This window comes from Cygnus atratus, chromosome 8, assembly GCF_013377495.2.
Source record: "Cygnus atratus isolate AKBS03 ecotype Queensland, Australia chromosome 8, CAtr_DNAZoo_HiC_assembly, whole genome shotgun sequence".
NCBI lineage: Eukaryota > Metazoa > Chordata > Aves > Anseriformes > Anatidae > Cygnus > Cygnus atratus.
This window is the reverse complement of record NC_066369.1, coordinates 15,894,184-15,908,336: the sequence shown is the minus strand read 5'-3', so window position 1 is coordinate 15,908,336 and position 14,153 is coordinate 15,894,184. Positions and strand designations below refer to the sequence as shown.

The 14,153-nt window shown below is 42.6% G+C and overlaps 2 protein-coding genes across 3 annotated transcripts in view; both read right to left on the bottom strand.

Annotated features, from left to right (window-relative positions):
- EDEM3 (ER degradation enhancing alpha-mannosidase like protein 3) overlaps positions 1-8,988 on the bottom strand; it is a 31,194-nt gene extending 22,206 nt beyond the window's left edge. Inside the window, exons 1-3 of the mRNA XM_035537400.2 lie at positions 8,783-8,988; positions 6,486-6,531; positions 2,615-2,715 (exon numbers count right to left, since the gene is read on the bottom strand). Coding sequence (XP_035393293.1) covers positions 2,615-2,715; positions 6,486-6,531; positions 8,783-8,949 — 314 coding nt within the window. The 5' untranslated portion in view covers positions 8,950-8,988. The remainder of the gene's footprint in view (positions 1-2,614; positions 2,716-6,485; positions 6,532-8,782) is intronic.
- Positions 8,989-10,534: 1,546 nt separating this feature from the next.
- Positions 10,535-14,153, bottom strand: part of NIBAN1 (niban apoptosis regulator 1) — a 67,046-nt gene continuing 63,427 nt past the window's right edge. For both annotated transcript variants that reach the window (XM_035537399.1, XM_035537398.2), the window contains one exon: positions 10,535-13,873. In XM_035537399.1, coding sequence (XP_035393292.1) covers positions 12,150-13,873 — 1,724 coding nt within the window. In that variant the 3' untranslated portion in view covers positions 10,535-12,149. The remainder of the gene's footprint in view (positions 13,874-14,153) is intronic.

The following is a 14,153-nucleotide window of genomic DNA, read 5'->3' as shown; positions in this document are numbered from 1 at the left end:
GCTGATACTAAGTTTCTTCCCTTTTCAGTGACCAGAATGACTGAAAAAAAACGATGATTATAAAGATTCCTTTATTTACTGCAAAACTTTCAAAGGCATTGTAAGCAAATTAAGTTTTTATTTCTAGTCTCCAATCAAATCTACTGAGAAGAGACCCAACAGAACATTCGAGTCTCTTTCAACTCCCCATCCCCCCCTTTTTTAAATGAAGAATGTTGACTTATTAAATGCAATAATAGCATTTGTTTATTTAGGAAAATCAAAAAGCCAGTCCAAGCTAAATTTCTCCTATCAGAAATTGTTCCAAATATCTATTTCAGGAAAAGCTGCAATTTATTGCAATCAGTGTTACAACTTACTGATGAAAGAATAAAGAAAGTGCTGTTATTTTGTTATGAAACTTCTGCATGGGATGTAACGGAACAGGAAAAGGTACAAAATGGAGCAGCGAGGGCTGAAAGTAAATAGCAACTTCTGTACCACAAACAAGGGAACAGATTCCCACTTTTCAGCCTGCAGAAGCGCCATTATACAAAGATTTCAAAATTGCAAATGGTATGAAAGTGAGAAAAAGCAAGCATCAAGTCACTGAACTTGTTGCCAAAGGTAGCTTCAGGAAAGCCAAATACTTCCACAGATCCAAAAAGTGATTAGACAAAATCCGTGGGATAAATACCTACACGTCATTAAGAGACAACACCTGGTGCCCAGCTACAGTTGGATGCATACAGTTTGAACAGCAGTATTGCAGTAAGGTTTGTCCCAATCACGTATTCTTCTCTATGACTATTTTAGTGCATACTAAGATGGATGAGCACTTGGCCTAACCCAATAAAATCGCTCTTATGTTAACTAATTCGTAACATGCGTGGAAAAGAATACGCAGAGTAAGCAGCACTAAAATTGAAAACTTGGGATACAATCACACCTGCCTATTGAAGAACACATGTAAAGAATTTAAGCACAGTGCCTCAAATTTTGGGCACTGTAGGCAACACATGACTGTGCATGAGGATAATTAGCATTGCAGTTAAGTGGTCATATACTGTCACTTTTTTTAGTTTAATCCACGAAGATATAATGGTGTTTCATGGGTGTCATTCTACAAGAGAAAGAGAATGACTAGTGGCTATGCAGAGTAACAAATATGGAACCTTTTCCACAAAAAAAAAAGGGAAAAGTTGTGTATTACACAGCTGTAGAGAAGGCTGCTGTACAAGTATACTTCCCAGCCCTACAGCAAAGTACAACTGACCTAGCTGTCTCATCCTGTGATTTATTTTTTTAAACTACATTCTGATTGCAAAGAATGGTGTAGAACATGACTGATGAGCCAGCTGGCAAGAAAAAGTGTTATATATCAAATCTGAAATACAAACACTGCTGATTATTAGGACCATAAAAAACATGCATACAGAAAAATAAGTACCCAAACTATTCAACGCACCAATGAGGCTGAAAGGTATTTTCACTCAAACAATAGTATGTTATTATATAAATAAAGGTCATTAAAAAAATGGATGACCAGATTAAAAATACAATTTCTTGACATTTCTTTCCCATCAGTCATCTCTCTCAATACCTCCAAGGTCAATCTGTGCAATTTTAAACAGATGGCGAGATTATATAGGAATCTCTAGATTAATGAAGTTTTCTATATTACCAAAAACAACCAAAATGACATGCTCAATATCATATAATGTATTAGATGAGGTACTTAAGACAAGCACTTCACCTTTGATTAATGCTATTCTGCTCAGGGACACTAAGCAGTGACATCAATAAAATCAGTGTCTGCTATTTTTTTTAATTATTTGCTCTAGGAACATAAAGTGCACACATACAGACATTTGTAGAAAAAAATACATTCAGAGTAATTCAATTTTGGCTTTGCTCAATTTAAATTGGAGAAAAACTGTACCTTAAATCTACATGTTGTTTGATAAAGGATTAGTAATTTATATTGCAAGTTATCTTACGAGAAAAATTGTGAAGAATTTCTAGGTCTGAAATAATGGTTTATACTCGGGCCAGGGCCTCAGGCTACCATGCATGTGATGATCATTTGACTAATTAAGTTTTCAGAGAGCTTTCTACTTAAAAAAAGCATTTTATATATCACTTATAAGGCCAGCATAGTGGATAACATTCTACTGCTCTGTGCAGCTGATAATTAAACCTTATAAACCCTATTTAGGGGTCAAATTCACTAACACCATAGATGGGAGCTCACTTTAGAAGGCTCTACTACAGAAAATACTTGCAGAATGAATTTAAAAAGTTATCTTTGTATCTTATTCACCTGTCAATGCTCTCTTCCTGACTAAGGTAACGTTTCACATCAGTTAACATCATAGGAGGAAATAAAAAAATGTAATTATTTCTGCCTAACTGGGAAGAAAGGTAAACAATTACAGTTTTCTAATAGTTTTTTTTCCTCCCCTTCAAAGCAGAACTTTTGAGACAAATTACTGATTTATGTGCACCGACAGAATTGTTTTCAATAATACTAAGCTTCTGGATGTGTCGACTGAAGAGACAAGTTTTACAACCTGCAAATTGTACGTAGATTCCTAGCTGTTTATATACGACAGTAAGTGTTTCAAATACTGACTTTCCCAAGGCATCATCCACGTCCCCTCGACTTGGTTCCTGACCCCGTACTCGTCCACGACAAGTTAAAGGCATGAGTTCATCAGCTGGATATGCATGCTCCTGTAGGGAAACAAAACAAACGAATTAAGTTATAACTGTTACAGCCATTCCTGGAAATTTTCAGAGCTTGTTAAAAGGAAGCCCAATGCTGCTGTGCTTCAGTAAAACCTGCATGACTAGCCAAAAATGATTAAACTGAACAGTGCAATAGGACCTCTCTACAACCTCCCATAGAAGTCTGGAACAAATAATGGCACATAAAAAAAAAAACAACCCCAAAAGCCATAGCCCCACCAATTACCTTGAAAAGTAGTTCTACTTTCTAAAACAAGGTTCATATGACGCTTCCTATAATGTTTCTTAGGTGGAAGTCACCTCAGGGATGAGCTGAAGAACGAGTACTAATGCAGATGTTATTGAGTGACTGATATTTCATGGAAAAATCAGGGGAATTAGACCTTAAAGTCACTTTGGAAACTTTGCCAAGTGAACACCAGTGATTCAGGGTCATAATCAGTACCTGATATGAGAACTCACTTGGAAGGTAAAACAGTAATTTGGTAAATCACTACACAAACCAGAACGAGAGATAACATTCACAAAAAAGTTTACCAAAACTAACCCATTTACAAATTCAACGAAGTTTAAGAGTGAGGCATTGCTAGATTTTTGGGAAAAGCAATGGTTACCCTCATGCTTCTAGAAAAGCACAAGCAAGCTGTATTGTAACCTGATTTCTTGTCTCTAAGGCAGAAATAGCAGCAGCGGCACTGTTGCCAAAGTCAAGCCCACTGAATAAAACCCATTTCTACTTTCGGTCAAGTCAGTGCAAGTTTCGTAGGTTTAAACTGCCACCAAAATGGGGTATCAGCTGAAATACACACAAATATGTAACTCATCATTGTGCCATAGATGTTTACTGAAAAATCACAAAAGTGGACAATGACATTCAGAAAGATGAAACTTAAATATATCCAAATCCAAAAATATGCATGGAAATGCTTCTCCATTAGAAGCCCGACACAAGCGAATCGGTACAGAGCTTCTCCCTCTTGATTCCACCAGGAAGCTGGCTGGGGTACCGTGCTCTGCTATTTTACTTTCAGCATGGCTAATTAACATGTGGCAGGTTAAAAAAGTTCAATTACTGCAGCTGAAACTGCAAGTAAACACATTGCGAGTCTTTCCAAATATACAGTACAAAAAATAATCTATATTCAAACACAAAATAGGCAAAGAAGGAACATTCTTCTATAAATAAACAGCTCTTACAGCAACTTCTTTTGAAACTGATGGTTTGTTTCCCCATCTACCACCCGGGTATTTCAGTCTTTGCATGACTTTGTTCTCCTCAAGTTCAACTGCAAAAGCCAGAATCTGGATCATTTTAATACAGCTCAGATGTTTCTGAATATCTGTGCAAAGTATTCAGAAAAACAGATTAAAGAAGTACATGGCAAGAGCCATGTCGAAACTAAGATCTCTGGCTTAAATTACGGAGAGAAAAGGTGGCAGTAAAAGAAGAAAACAGACTTTTTATCTTACAGTATCATAACGAACTAGAACAGCTTTGAAAAAATAAAAGCTTGTGTAGTCTCTATCTAGAGCAGGAAAAGCTAATACAACAAGTGGTTTCCCAACTTTTAACTTCTCCCCTTCAGGTAACCTCAAAGGAAACAGAAAGACATATTTAATATAAAATATGGCACATGTTACATACCATAAACATGCCTCAGAAAAATATTATATGAATGTAGCTTGAGGGATACTCTGGAATTTCTACACATTCTGATAGAAGCACTGATCAGATTTCTCAATATCTGGACCGTAAATTCAGTGCAGCATGGTACTTGAACAAAGCAAAAAGACGCACTGCTACGAGTGCTGCAAAGCAAGAAATACCTCCACACTTGAAGCGACTGACATTTTCACATTTTCTTTCTGACAGTCAAGAAGAAAACTTCCCAATTATTATAAATATTGTTGAAGGACTGAAAATAACAGCAGCTTTTTATTCAAAGCTCCTGTTCATATCTGAAAAAAAAAACAACCAACTGGGCAAGGGGGTTTCCCCTTTGCACGCAAGCATAAATTTTCAGTCTTTTAGCTACTCAATTCTAAAATAAGTATTAATAGAAACAGAAAATCAGAACTTTTCACCTGGCTGTTTCAAAAGCAGCTGCAAAACCACTTTATTTTCTTGCTGTCAGAATCAAGCCTGATACCCTAATCTTTTCTTCAGCATTGAACAAACAAGCCACATCTCTGTTTGTTCAGTGTTCCAGCATACGTGGCAAATAAATATCTTTCTGGCTTCAAAGTTTCCAGGATAGCCAAAGTCATTCTTCTCCTGAATCCAGAATTTTCTTGCATCAGATGCAGCAAGACACCTACCTGTTTCTAGTCGATCACAACGAACAATAGGAGCACAGATCCTTTCTACAGCCAACTTTTTATCCAATTTTGCCAAATCCTTAACAGTTTTTACTTCTGAATGTCATGAGAAAACCAAGCCAAGTGATTTTAACAGAACCAGGTCTCAAGTAACTAGTTACAAATCAACACCAAAATGCCAGATGTTTAACTGCTAAGGTGTCAAAAGCAGGAGCTCAGAAGTTCAGAAGGAAACTGTACCCGTTTTGAAAATACTCTTGGCGTTCGTTAATTCTGTACCACTCATGCAGTGTATAAATTTGTATATTTTTTAAAATTTTTAATTAAATTTAATTTTAAATTAATTTTAATTAAATTTAATTTAATTTTTTAATTTATATTTTTTTTTGTATAAATTGTATAAATAATAAACTCACAAGCTTCCCCCCCTCTTTGTTTTAAATGGCAAAATCATGATATAGAAGTTGGGACACGTGGCAAGATACTGTCAAAAAACTGTCGAGTTTGTCCTGCAGGAACTGGTGCAACTTAAGAGAGAGGTTTCTGTAACAGCCACAAAGAACATACAAAAAGATTGTTTCGTAAAACTATGCAAGAATACATATTTTATATTACTCACATTTGCAGCTTCTCCTCAGAATTAAGAGTATATTTGAAAGTAACTATCACTTGAGGAGTCAGTCCACTGAGTAATTCTTTATTCTGCAACACATCTAGCCTAAGCTAACCTACTTCAAAGTTGATTAGATTGCAAAATGGCTTCACATACCCAGAACATGAGGACACCTAAACAGAAAAATTACAAGCCATATTAGAAGAAACCACGGTAAGTGTGGCTCGCTGCCGTATGACAGTCACATACCCAGAAGAGGGTACAATGCACAAACAAGACACCTAATCCTCTTTTTGTTCTGCTATGTTCTACAAAACGTACTTGTTTGTAAAAAACAAAACCTACCAAACTGTATCTAGCATGTCTTCCTGCAAGAAAAATAGTTTACTTAATTTTACCCACAAAATAAATAGGATCATTTTGTATTCTCCAGAATCAGATGATAACAGGTTTTCTCAAGCTTCCTGTTTTCACTGTTTTTAAGAGCCTGGAATTACAGACCCAAGAGTTTAATGAAGATGAAAACTGCTCATAACCTGATGGAAGAGAAACCAGTCTGAGGAAGCATCAGGCAGAGATTGACAGAGTTACAGCTAGCAATTCCTAGCTACTGTTCTGAAATCCATTGTAACTCTCCTGACACTGCTCCTCCTGAAAGTAAGATTTGTTCAATTCCTTTTAAAGGGTATACAGACGCTCTTATTTATTTTAGCTTTATCTTCCCCCAATACCTTCCTGCTATTTCTCTAGAATGTCAAGTACTGTACCCTGCTTTCTCTTCCAGGTCAGCAATAACAGTTCAACAAACAGGTATTTTCCTTACCATATAATTGCTGTACGCATGATCAAACATTTCCAGCACTTGGTTTCTAAAAAACAAAAACAAAAATTAAAAAGAACAGCATTGGTGGTCTGCATCACAACATCCTTTACCATGCTATCTTAGAACAGCAAGATGTGCTACCATAATCTCAGTCTCAGGAACAGCTCCTCTACTAGCGTACTCTACTCAAGTAAATGAAGTAAGGCAAAACAATTTTCCCTAATCTGGCTTCTATTTGGCTTTTCCTTTGCCTAACACAAAATTAAGTATTTGGCATGTGGGGACTCTCTTTCACCCTCCTGTGCTTCCTCTTTGATAGCTGTAGATGTCACTAACACGTTAAAGCCAGAGACAGGACACGTTCCTTGCTCAGCAAAAACCAGCATACAGAGTTATGTTCGTCTTGTAATCACCCCCACTAAAACCAACTGACACAGCGTTAAATTCCGATCTGTGATTCAGATAAGTGATGAGATACCCATCTTCCTTGCATTAGGAGTCTTGGCAAGCACACAGTAAAGAAAATCCTCAAAGATATATTTATTGTACGTGTTTGAGAAGCAGTCAAGGTGAGAAGCACTGCCACATAAAACAGTGCTGTCTTCCTGAGAGCGCACTGCTTCCATTTGTACCTAACTGTTTTACTGAGTACCTAGCCACGCTTACAACAGAGCATGCTAATTTCTAAGCTAACAGCTATATAACTCACAGTCTCCGATGATAAAACCAAACCCAGGAGACAGGAACAGCACAATTATACTCCAAATAACTGATTTAGTTCAATGACTTGAAACTAAGCAGTAGTTTTCACTCATCCGGTGTACCAAGCCGTCAAAAAGAAGGACAGGATGCTTTTTCCTGGTACTTTGGAGGCTTCATCCAGCCTGCAGTGCCCGTACCTGCGGCGGCACTTGAGCACCAGCTCCAGCTGCACCAAGCACACCATGCTGACCTGTGATTTAGCACACACAAAGCTTCTCACTGCCTTTAGTTCTCTACACGCAACTTGCTTTAACAGGACACTTTCTGAAAGGACTTCTGTGACTGACACGACCTTGTCCTGGAACAGAGGCATGGCTTACCTGCAGTGAACAACCCAGCTGAGAGCCCCCAGACACAAACGGTGGCAAGACCGCTTGCACACACCAAGGGCAGCAGGTGCACGGAGTTGAATTTATGAACACAAAAAATTTAAACCAAAGGGGGAAGTTTAAACCCATTAAGTGGTGACACGAGGAAAGCACACAACGTATGTACCCTGACAACCCAAGACGCAAAGCCCAACTAACTGTAAGCATTACTGAAGTTAAATATCAGCTTACGCCCAGTGATTAATAACTGAAAGTCTCCACAGTGCTTTCCCCGCACATTTTGCATCATTATTCTCTGCAAGTGACCAGCTGATGTGAACACGATGACGATAAAGCTGCCCTGGCAATAAGATCATGCTGAGCTTGATTAAAGGTCTGTCTAAAAAAACCAACTACTTCATGCAGTGCAATACATTGCCACCTATATTGTAGTTTTTATCATGCAAATAAAAGCCATATTAAAAGCAAATCAGCTTCTTACACGTATACAAAAGGAATCTACGATTCTACTGTAGAATGTCAAGGTTCACGGGAAGAGATGACCCATCTCAACTTACTGTGCCTTACTAAAGGACTCACACAAATATAAACGTGAAGACAAGCTTCCAGTTGTGATTTCCTTTGGTTTTGTTATCTGCGCTTTGATTGAGACACGTTCTGGGCCTCTTGCACAGATTTTTATTAAGGCTGCTTTGCAGCACAGACTAGGGCGGGCTGGGCGCTGGCACAGGCTGCCCAGAGCAGGGGTCACAGCCCCCGAGCCCGCAGGAGCTCAGGAAGCGTTTGGGCACCGCTCTCAGACACAGGGTCTGTTTGTGAGGAGCCCCGTGTGGGGCCAGGAGTTGGGCTCGACGACCCCCCTCGGGGGTCCTTTCTAACCTGGGCTACGCTAGGGAACAGGGACCGCTGCAACTTGCCTTCAGCAACGGAAGCGGGCAGAAACACGCGTCGGGGGCTCCTTTTTATTACTCCCCCCCCCAGCCGGTTCCCCAGGTGCGGCCGCAAGGCGCCCAGCCGGCCGGCACGCGGAGGGACGCTCACCTCCGCCCGCTCGTACCCGCAGGCACCCGAGCGGCGGCCGCAACCCCCGAGGCTGCGGCTCCAGGGCCCGGCGGAGGGCCGGAGCCGGCCAGGGACCGCCGGCAGGACCCGCCAGGGGCCGCGGCCCCGTCCCCGCCGCCCCCTCCCCGCCCCGACCCGGCTCACCCCAGCCGCCGCTTCTCCTCCTTGCTCATGGCCCCGGCTCCCGGCGCGGCCGCCAGCACGGAGGAGGCGGAGAGGAGGCCGAGCGCCAGCAGCCTCCACGGCCTCCTCCAGCGAGGCCCCCGCTCGCCGCCGCCGCCGCCGCCCTGGCAGCCCGCAGCTCCGCTCATGGCCGCGGCCGCGCGCCCGCTGCCGCTAGGCCCAGGCCCGGCCCCGGCCCATCCCGCCCCTGGCGGCGCGGCGGCCGCGGCTCCCGGCGGCGGGGCCCGGCCCGGCCCGGCCCTCCCGCGGCGTAGCCAAGGGAACGGCCTCGCGCCGCCGCTTCCGGGTTCGGCCCCGCCCCGGCGCGCCAATGGGAGCGGGCCGCGGCGGCGCGAGGGCGCCGGGGGCCACGTGACCGCGGCAGGCGCGAGAGGCGACGTGGACAAAAGGATGGGGGGAGGCGGGGGCGCGGCGCGGCGCGGCCGGACTACAGCTCCCGGCGTGCCTCGCGCGCGCTCTGCCGCCGCTCCGCAGCGGGCGGCTGCCGCGCGCTCGCCGGGAGGTGTAGTTCGGCGCCGTCGCGCGGAGCCGGCGTTGCGCCCGCTGCCGCCGCTCCTTCGCTCGCTTCGCGTTCGAGTCTGGCGGCGCCCGTGGGGTCCCGCCGGCTGCTGCCCCTCGGACGCCGGGCGTAAAGGCGCGGGGCGGGCCCGCAGCGCAGCCCTCGGCCCGCGGAGCCGCCCGGAGCCCGCGTGTTTGACCCGGCAGCGCCCCGCGCTGACCCGGCCCAGAACCGGCCCCGCTGGCCGCGGAAGGGCGGAGCGGGATTTGTTCCCGTCACCGGCGTCGCGCAAGGCGGCCTGCCCGCTGCCGCCGTGCAGGGCCCTGCAGGGCTCCCCACAGCCGCCGCACCGGGCCCGGCACGGGCAGGAGCTCCTGCAGACACGGGCCAAAAGTACCGACCGGTGGCTTCTTGTGCCCGCAGCGGCCCGGTGAAACCGTGCGGGTCGCGGGCCTCGGCGTTCCTGGCACCGCGACCCGATCCCCACACCCCGTTGTTAGCCCGAGGCCTCGTTAGAGACGTGAAGAACGCTGCTCTGAAGAACGCCGCTCTCCGTCCCTCTGCAAGCACCACGGCGTGTCAGAAAACATACGCAAAGACAAAAGACGCCCGTGAAGTGCTGAATTTCAGTACAAATCTGCCGACAGGGAGATGTTGGGGACAAGTCTTTGCTGCCGTTTCCCATCCTACTTGTGAAGAACAAGCGCGCTGAGCGCCTGCATTCAACACCACCGTGCTCAAATACCTACAGGAAAACATGACCCTGATCTAAGCCTGCCATAGGAATAACTCAAAAATGGCTTTGATGGGAGTGTTAATGCCAAATATATTTTTTGTACTGTGTATGTACAGATGTCTCTAATTCATGTTAGTCATAAACAGCTTTTGTAGAACACAGCCATTTTTGCAGAGTAACCGTCGCCATCTTGCCATCCTCTTTTGTACGCATCTTCGTAGAAAAACTTCATGTCCCCTATTCCATGACATTGCTAAAAGAGACTGCCACTGCCCAACTCTAAAGCACGTTATAAATTTGAAGTCACTTAATGTTTAGTACCAATTAGAAATAGCTAATGATTTGTTAAAAAAAAAAAAGGAAAGAAAAAGCTGACAGTGAAATAACTAAGCAATTTTGCATGAAGGAGGAAACTATTCAAAAGTACTTTTGCGAGGAAAACATATGTGACATTAATGTTTGTACACCGCACTACAGCTTCTGGAATAAATAGGAGTTGCATTTATTTTACAACAGTGACACTCCACTCTGTCAAGTTACTCAACATGTTCCATACTTAGGCAGTAATATTTGCCTATTCCTCTAGTATCCATTCTCTGTTAGTATTATAGCAGATTTTGATAGCATTAAATAACAGACTTTACACAGGTTGTTAAATGCCAACAAATATTATGCTCTCTGGAGTTTGTTATTTCTTCCCATGTCTTTATGAATGCAGATGCCTCAGTCCTTTACTTACTGTGATTATTATTAATCTTGCTGTCCTGTACAGTCTTACATTTATTCAGAAAGAGTCAGAAACCCCAGATCAAATTTTTAAGGTGCCCTAAAGTGACCTCTGAAGTGCAGTCTTTATCTCCAAAGCCCAATTTGTTAAAATGCTGTTTTTCATTTCCAAGCTTTTCTGTGCACAGTCTTTATATTGTGTGTGCAAATAATGCTTATAAGCCACTTTGTGCATAGATCACAATTTGCCGTGGATGATAGTATGCCGGCTATGAAAGCAACAAGTCTCATTTTAATTACTGCTTTTGAAACTTGATTCTGCCCTCCAAAATCTAAGCACAAGTGAATAGCCCTTAGCTGATTTTTGCTTCACTTAACTTTTCTAGTAGAAATTATATGCAATCATCATAATATTTCACAATTATTGCAATTTATGATGTAATTTATGCATCTAGAAAGCCCTACAAAAGTGAGTAACTCAAGTCAGTAAGAATGGGAATGGCAGGACTCTTAATATTCGGTATTAGATAGCTGTAAGTGAATATGTTTTATGGTGGGAAGTAAAACATAAGGATGCTGCCTTATGGTTATAGTTATTGTAAACATTCTCATCTTTCCCGTCTATAAAATAAAATAAAATAACTGTAAAGTGCTCTGGAAGGCTAAATAACCCAGAAGTGCAGAGTGGGACTGAGAAACCTGCTCCCATTTTCCCCCCTTTTTAAATATAGCAATAAGAAAAAAATCAGAAAAGTTGCTTGTCTTTAATACCTGTCAAAACTTCATAATAATTATGTTATCAGTTTGCAGAATTTGCATAAAATGTGGCTTTTGAGCAGCCTACTAAATTAACTATCGTGTTCTGTTTCACTACTAACGGTTTTATTTATTTCCCATATACTGCATGCAAATACCAAAAGCATCCGTGAATAGCAACGTATGTACCAACCATCTAAGAATCATAACAGTACTGTCAAATCCATGCATTTTAAAATCATGAGCCACTCCCCAGTTAAAACACCTAAGAAGTTAAGTCTTAAGCTGTTAAAATAACTCTATAGACAGGGGTGAATTGCTTTTGAAGCATTCCGTGGTGACATTTTCAAACTTTTCTATAACCATAATAGGCAGCAAATTTTAAGTGAAAGATGAGGTTTCCTGACAGCGATCCGATTTTAAGCAGTGAGGGCTTTAAATGAAATGAAACCTATCACCTATCACTCAGGAAGAGATCTGTGACAAAACTGCAAGCTGGTAATACCACAGTACAGCCTGTTTCCTCTAGCTCCAATTCAAGTAAGTATTCACGATTAAACAGAGATTACTGAAGCAAATAAATCCTAAAGGGCTGGGCTGAAAAACACTTCTTACTCTTCAGGGGTTTGCTGTACATAACTACCTTCCCTGTTTTCTTCTGTGAAAATATCTTGTACTTCTGAGCTTGTTATTTCCGTATGTGAAGATGATTCATCTTCTGGCTTCCCTTTGCCCTCGCCAGGCTCAGCACCTCCTGTGACCTGTGTGGAACTAACCTCTCCCTGATCCACTGCCAAAGAAACCGGCACATCTATCAGTCCCGTTCTTGGTTTTTCTGTATTCAAAATAGGCACTTGTGCTGTGTCTGGATTTTCAGCAGGGTTATGAGAAAAGCTCTCAGTCCCCACCTCCACTGGGACAGCATGACTATCCCCTGCTCCTCCTCCCTCCCCATCTAATCTTTTGTCTTCAGATGCGTTTTCAGTGTGTTCTGGCTGCAATCTGTCCCTGTCACAGCTTTCCGCACCCGTGTACCAAACACTTTGCTTCGTCTCGACTTCTGATTTTACCACTTGAGGTGTATCTGAGACTTCCACCAGCCATTCTGCTTGAGCCATATTGCAGCCCGCCTTGGACACACTCACTAAATTCTTACCACCTGTCCCCAAACTAGACGAAGATGGCCGGTCCTCCTTGAACTCCGTGGTTTCCGCTGCATCTTTATTCATCATTGTCTGTCTTACTTCAATTTCTGCTGCAGCTATTTTGCTTATCTGGTTCCCTTCATGCTCTTGCAACTTTAAAATCTCACCTTCACAGATCTCTTTTATATTCTCAGGTGGAGTATCTGCTGGTAATTCAACTGCTACCATCAGCAAATTCCTTATCTCATTCACATCATCAGGGGATTTACAACTCTTTTCTTCTGACTTGCTTTCTTTCTCAGAATTCTCCCCAAAACCTCCTTTCCCTGTGTTTTCATCCTGACAAGTAACCCTCATGTCAATACTCACTCCTTGGCCTTTAGTTTCTTTTTTACTTTCCTCTTCAAGCCCTGTTCCTACTGCATTTTCACTCTGTGATAATTGTTCTATAATCCCTTTTTCCACCTTGATTTTCATTTCATCATTTCCTAAAATCTCTGCTTCTACTACATTATCATGTGGGGAAGTCAGCTTGATCTCAACAACTTCTTCCTGTACTTTGCTTTCTTTTTCAGTGCCACCGTCAAACGCTGCATCCGTTGCTGTTTTGTTCTCAGAAGTTACCTTCTCCTCTACTGCTTCTTCATGTACCTTAAGTTCTTTTTCAGGGCTGACTCCAAAATCTCTGAATGCGTTTTCAGTCCCCAAAGCTACTTTTTCCTCCACGACTTCTTGTTTTGTAGTAAGCTCTGTCTCAGTGTCACCTACAAAGTCTCTTTTCACCATGTCTTCATTCTCCAAAGCAGTATTTTCCTCTGGAACTTTTTGTTCCGTAAGGGTAGCTGCAAGGGACTCCTGTTTCTCACTGATGTCTGTAATGATCACTTCTTCATTTTTGCTTGCCTGATTACCAGCCGTATTAACAGAAATGACTGCCTCTTTGTCTGATGGCTTGCTATCATCATGATCCTTCTCCCAAGAAATCTTTTCGGTCACAATGAGTGTCTCCTCACTTTGAGTTTCAGTATCTGACATCTCTACTCCGGCAGTGGAAGGCTTCTTAGCGGGAGTGGTTTGTGCTGATCCTGAAGGGGTCTTCAGGTCAGTTAAACTGGACACACTTTCACAGGGCAAGTTCAAGTTATCTTCAAAGAGGTTGTGCTTCTTCAGAATTGCAGCTTCTTTTATCACTAAATAAAACAGAAAACGGTTTGGAAAGACTGACAGAGGTACACCAAAGAAGGTACACTATTTCCCTGAGTTTCTAATGTCATATATATTGATATTACAAACAATAGTAATTTTCATTTTCAACTTGTTTTCAGTTTATCTTTATTGGGGAGTTTATCTGTTTTCATTAATGGAACTCCAATATTGACCTAAACTTGTAATTGCAGTAATACAAAAGTACCAGAGGGCCTGCAGTGCACAAAGGTAATGTTTAAATGCGGAAGTGATTACACTGAATAC